General features: G+C 41.4%; 1 protein-coding gene across 1 annotated transcript in view; it reads left to right on the forward strand.

Annotated features, from left to right (window-relative positions):
- Positions 1 to 5,092, forward strand: part of LOC124165893 — an 89,650-nt gene extending 84,558 nt beyond the window's left edge. The window contains exon 5 of the mRNA XM_046543433.1: positions 4,762 to 5,092. Coding sequence (XP_046399389.1) covers positions 4,762 to 5,092 — 331 coding nt within the window. The remainder of the gene's footprint in view (positions 1 to 4,761) is intronic.
- Positions 5,093 to 6,000: the final 908 nt, after the last annotated feature.

The following is a 6,000-nucleotide window of genomic DNA, read 5'->3' on the forward strand; positions in this document are numbered from 1 at the left end:
CCTCTAAAGGCCGTATCACACTAGCGACTGCGACCGCCGCTGCGACCGCGATTTCAGCTGCGGCTGCGACTGCACCCCATCACACATTGCGGCCGACGCCACGGTCGCGCATGCGCACGTATGAACGTTTCTGATTGTGGCTTGCTTGTTTACGAAAGCCCAAAGAATGGATAGAGAGCAGCAATTGTTGAAATTGTTCCTAAAATATGTTAAAACGTACTTCATTATTAGTCACCTGTGTACTCGGGTCCAATATCTAATATGCTGGATTCCATCTTCACTTTAAAAATCCGAAATTATCTCAGCGTTATCTCACAACCTTCTTGAACTTCCCTCGCTACGGTAACCAAAACAAACACGTCTGCCGCAAGCGCGCGAGATTGAAATAGAGCTCTCTGATTGGCAGCGACTGCGACTGCGGCTCAGAAAAATAGCCGGTCGGCTATTCTTCTCAGTCGCAGTCGCAGCGTCGACTGCCTCGCTCTGATTGGTCGACGGGCCAGTCGTAGCCGCAGTCGCGGTCGCAGCGGCGGTCGCAGGAGCTAGTGTGATACGGCCTTAACACTGTTTTCAACATCCCATCCCCGCTAAGCACTCGCTCCATAGATACCTTCTGCCTCCCCCGTATCTCATCTAAAAGCTGCCTCTGCTCACCCACCATGTCCAGCACTTCGTCGTTCCTCCTCCTTTCCGTCCACTTCACCATCTCCATTCTTCGCCACACCCACATCTCGAATGCCTCGAGTCTTCTCTCGTCCTCCTTCCTAAGTGTCCACGTTTCTGCACCGTGAAGCGCTACACTCCAAATCAGACTCTTCACTAACCCTTTCTTTAAATTCTTTCATAGCGAACCCCCCCTGAAGCTCCTTTCTGTTCGTGAACGCCCCCTTTGCTAATTAGCAATAGTTAAGGCTATTAGCAAAAAATTTACATTCGTGGCTATGCGGTCAGTCGGAATGATAACATTTCAATGCTATTCCTCATTATTGAAAACATTATTATTGTGCATTAAAAAATTTATAATGAATTGATCGCTCACAGCTCATCACCAACCAACGGACAATTTTGGAAAACTATTAAAATTCTCCCTTAGTGGTAACATGATTCATGCTTCTACGGGACAGGCTGGTGCCACCCCCATGTATTCCCATCGAGTGAATTCACTAGTGAGGCCGACTTTATGAGTGCCCTGTTTGAATGGGACGGGAGTTAGTTCTTCCACGCCCTCCTGCAATGACCCAAGAAGGCGCGGTGCCGTATGACGCGGTCGGCTGAATGGCACCTTACTTCACAACCCAAACCTGTTACGCATACAGCATCATATGACCCTCGAGCCGCCTCAGCAAGGAGGTACACTTCACGATGGGTTAAAAATTGCGCATGAGTCAATTGTGTTGCATTCGGTTTCTGGGAGACTTTAAGACGACTCAGAAAATGCTTTGCTAACTTTCTATCTTTATGGGATATACCTTGAGATATTAAGGCAGCGGCTGTTAACCTTTAAGAGGATTCAAAACATTTATTCTGCGTGTGGCTAGAGATTTGATCATGAATATTACAGTTGAGAATTCTTCACTCGGTCGCAAAATGTTTTGTTCACACCGCACATTCAAAGAGTTTACATAAACTCCCAACTCGAGACGCTGGCAGGCAGAATGATTCGAATTCCAAGGGCAAATAAGATATATAATTTACGCCGTTAGCCAAAAATAATATTTTTGATGATCCGATCTATCAAATTAACTCTTAGCCCTTTCTAACCCAGAGCTGTTTCTTGGAGAAATCAAATTTCAAGAGTTTTCATTTTGAAGACTTAAAAATTTTACTCTAAATGATAATTATCTTGGCAGATAAAGATTTCGTCATTAAAATTTACTCTACAAAATAACATTTAGTTTAGATATCTCCTAAATAGGGCTGAAAGTTCAAACATTTTTGATGTTGCTTAGAAGCAACATTTATTCTGCTTAGGTTTATTATTATTGTTTTATTATATATTAGGTTTCTTATTAGGTTTTAAAGGGTTAAATGCTATTCCTTGCGATTGCACATACTTTACTGCAATCGTTAAGAACTAATTGATTGTTCTGCGCTGGTCACCAGGTGGAGAAAATTTAAAAAAGTAATTAAAATGCTCCTTGGTAAAGATAAATTACGCTTCTATGAGGCGGAATGGGGCCTCGTCTATTTGTCTGCCTGAGTTTTACCTAGTATTTACTTAAGTCCTTCATTGTTAGGGAGCAGAATGAATAAATCAATTTGGAAAAATACCTCTCTTGTTTTATCGTTTCTGACGGACCTGGAAATTTATTTCGGGTCTTAGATGACGATCTCTGTTCCACTCTGAAATATATCTGTTCTTAATTCTACGGCAGCTTCTTTGCCTAAGGAAATGAATGTGTGTGAAATTCTGATTGTCTAGTCCCTGGAAAACCTAAACGCAGCCTACATCTTCAAGAATTCCAGGGGGCATGACGTTTCAGAGACCGAACCATCGGATTATTAAATTAAATCGCTCAAACCTACTCAGCCTAGCTCTTAGCCTGCGAGTGTCCAGCAGCTCCACACAAAAATTTCCTAAAATCTCCATTGTATTCTTTGATTTTCCGTCGCAGTTTTTCGACAAATCGTGCCACTGTATTTTGTTGATTTTATTTATATCACGGATTAAATCCCTTTGCGCTGAATGCCATCTGTTTTCCGACTATTTTAGATGGGGAAAACAACCATGTTTTTGAGAATTTTGTCTGCTATTTATGCTAATGATATATGCCAATAATTTAGTGGGTCATTTCTCTTCCTCTGTAAGTATGTTGGTGTCACTTAAATATTATTCGATTCTCAGGGTTAATTCAAATCATCACGCACAGCATTTTTCAATCGTAGGGGTGAATTGGGTTGTTGTGGTAGAGCTCCCCGGACTAAAGTGTTGATTTGAGAATTCCACGCTTAGTCACTCATAACATTGAACATTTTCCTCTATTCTGCCGTATTATTTTTCGAACTCCATCGTTAGTTTAAGAGACAGTGGCCCTGAATGGCAGGATTCATTAAAGTAAAATTATTAAAAACTGTTCGATCGTATAGTACCCTGGTGTACAAGTACAAGCACATGGAGGGTCCCTGAGAAATGACGACATAACATAGCCGAGACGTGTCCCATTTTCGTGATGTTCTCTTTTGATCAAAGTGCTAAGAATTGTTTTCCAGATTATTTTATAACCCGTTTGTTTATTTAGTATATATTCTTTAAAGAGAAATCAAAACTATGACATCATTTACATATCCTACGAAATTCACAACCACCTATTACCGATATGAAAGCTAACGCTTTCAAACGCACCTGAGGGGGAAATATGCTGGAGGATAAGGGAAAGTAAGCGCAAAGCAGTGGGAATTACGGGCAGCAAGACGAATTAAAAGAGGAATTGATATAATAAGTTGTATTGAATAATTTAACTCTCTGTAGAGCACGTAGAAGGTAGTTGATATTTACGCTGTGATCTCTCCACCTGCTTTATCAAGAAAAGAGCACTATCCCCTCTAAATGCACTACTGTGGGTGAGCTGGGGCATAGTAATTCATTGAACATTTTTAAGTTCAAAGTTGGTTACGAAAATCATAAAATTAGCCTGCCGGTGCTATCCTTCCACCCGCTTCGTTCGATTTTTAGAGAAAAGACTTCCAGTCACAAAATCGTTTATAGCACGATGCCTCAAGCTTTAGGATGGATTGTGAATTAGATGTTGATGTGAATCACGTGATCGAGGCGGAACCTCTACATAAGTGCTAGTCCCTACTCTAGGTATGTTTTTGCTCAATTTATATTGTGATATAAATTTATATATCAACTGTACTAAGTGATTCTTGCAAAATAAAGCTATTATGCATCTAAATAAATGAACCCACCCAAACACCACTATGGTTGACACCTGGAGCCACACTAACATGCATACAACCTAGTCATAAAAATAATAATGAGAATAAATAATAGATCCTGCGTAGTAGGTAGACTTTCTTGAAAGTGGTGTGAGCTTCCACCAAGCGTGCATTGCTCCGTGAAGCACAAGAATGCAACTCAAATGCGCATATACTGAAAGACAAAATTTTCCAAGGGCTAGTAAGTAAAATATGACTATCCATGTAAAGTACGAATCAAAAAAGGTTTTTCCATGCAGAATTACATTACACATAGTTTTCAGAAGTAATGAGATGGAAAATAAAATACTTGTAAGGCGGAGAAAGAAAAAAATGAAATGGAAAAAAGGAAGCCTGCACTGAGTTTCGCGAGTTTCGCAATTAATTTCACGTATTTAGAAACTGTTCGTATCCCTAATAGCTGGAGTATTCAATGATTCACGAACTATGTATTCAGTACACAGTGCTTTACCATATCCAAGCATATTAGATCGATGAAGTCGATCGATGCATGCAGGGTAAAGCGCTCAGCACTTTTAATACTGCAGCTTCGTACAACAATGGATCTGCGGAGGTTGATCGAATTGTGTTGTGCGACTCTGGAGCAATTTTATTTGTTACAAGAAGGTTATTCACTTTTAACCTCTGCGCTCTGCCCGGTCAAAATATTTCCCTCAGCTCATTATCTAGTTCTTAATGCTTTTATGGCGTAGTCTTCCTCGCGCCAGTCTAATTCGTTTCAAAGCCTCATGGTTTTAGGGGGTCTACGAGGAAATTCCATGGGGAGACGTTTGACTTGAGCCTACAAGCCTCTTCTGAGTACTCTGTACTTTGGCCTTGTAGATCTGAAGGAGGACCAATGAGAGAAGAGGGGGGGAGGGGAAGAAGGTCGACTGGACGATGTGCTGCTCTTTTAGTTTGCCAGCTGGTATTGAAGACGGGTCGGTCTCTGCTGGTGACTAAACTGCGTCAGTCGAAGGGAAAGGTCCCGCGCTCTGAGGATAGGCAAGCTGAGGATCCGAAGAACTTGGAGCTCACCTTCTGCTTTGCTGCTGAGGCATTGAGGAAATTGAACCCATGGTCATCAGCGGAGCCTTCGTGCCTTTCCGTGTGTGGAACAGAAGGGAAGAACTTCGCCAGAGGCTTTAACATACTGGAGCCGCAGAAATCCTGACACTTACAGAGTGAGTCTAAATAATTTAGCCTTACATGTTCGTTGTTCAGAACTTCATATGGTTTCCGTAAAACTTTTCCGTTACTCCAGTGAATTGGAAACATTGTTAGAAACCTCGAATTAGTTACCTATTAAAAATATTTGGATAGCTCTCCGCGTCAGGGTTTCTCTTCAGCCTTCTTTCCCTACCATTCCGTCATATCGCAAATCCCTCTCCTCGCCTCGCAAAACCTAGCCTTCAAACGCTTACTCCAAATACTATGCTACACCATATTATTAAAGCACGTTGCGGTGATCCTAGGTTCAGCCGAATAGCTCTTGTGCTTCACTCTCTACAAGGAACAATGGTTTTTTTTTTAGGTTTAGCGGACCTTCTCCACAAAGAGTCCTGAGCAAAGAGGTATCTTAAGAGTTCAATACTGGTATCAGTAAGCTCGTAATATCCACCCCAACTGTCCCATCATTTCCTCGTGGCGCTAACGGCGAAATTCGTGAACACAGCGGGATTATTGGAAATAATAGGAAAATAGACGAAAATTGTTGGCAAAATTCACTCACGTTTAAAGTCAACTGTACAAAAGGCTATCAAAGGTTGAGTTCAAATTTTGACAAACAACTTAGAGCTGTAAATGTGAGTGAATTTTGCCAACAATTTTCGTCTATTTTCCTATTATTTCCAATATGACCGTTGTGCTCACGAATTTCGCGACGAGAGTGAATTCCATTCTAAGTGAGACGTGTGCGAATAGATTCTTGGGCGTAAATGAGGGAGAGTTCTTAGTTGAGTCTGCAAGAGTTGTCACACTGCAACGCGTATGTTTGAATTTACCCGGAGCAAGGGGAGTGTAGCTTGAAAATTCCTGGTTTTATGAAAACATGACGCAGAAAACATTTTGAATGACAGCCTT

The sequence above is a fragment of the Ischnura elegans genome, chromosome 9 (genome assembly GCF_921293095.1).
Source record: "Ischnura elegans chromosome 9, ioIscEleg1.1, whole genome shotgun sequence".
NCBI lineage: Eukaryota > Metazoa > Arthropoda > Insecta > Odonata > Coenagrionidae > Ischnura > Ischnura elegans.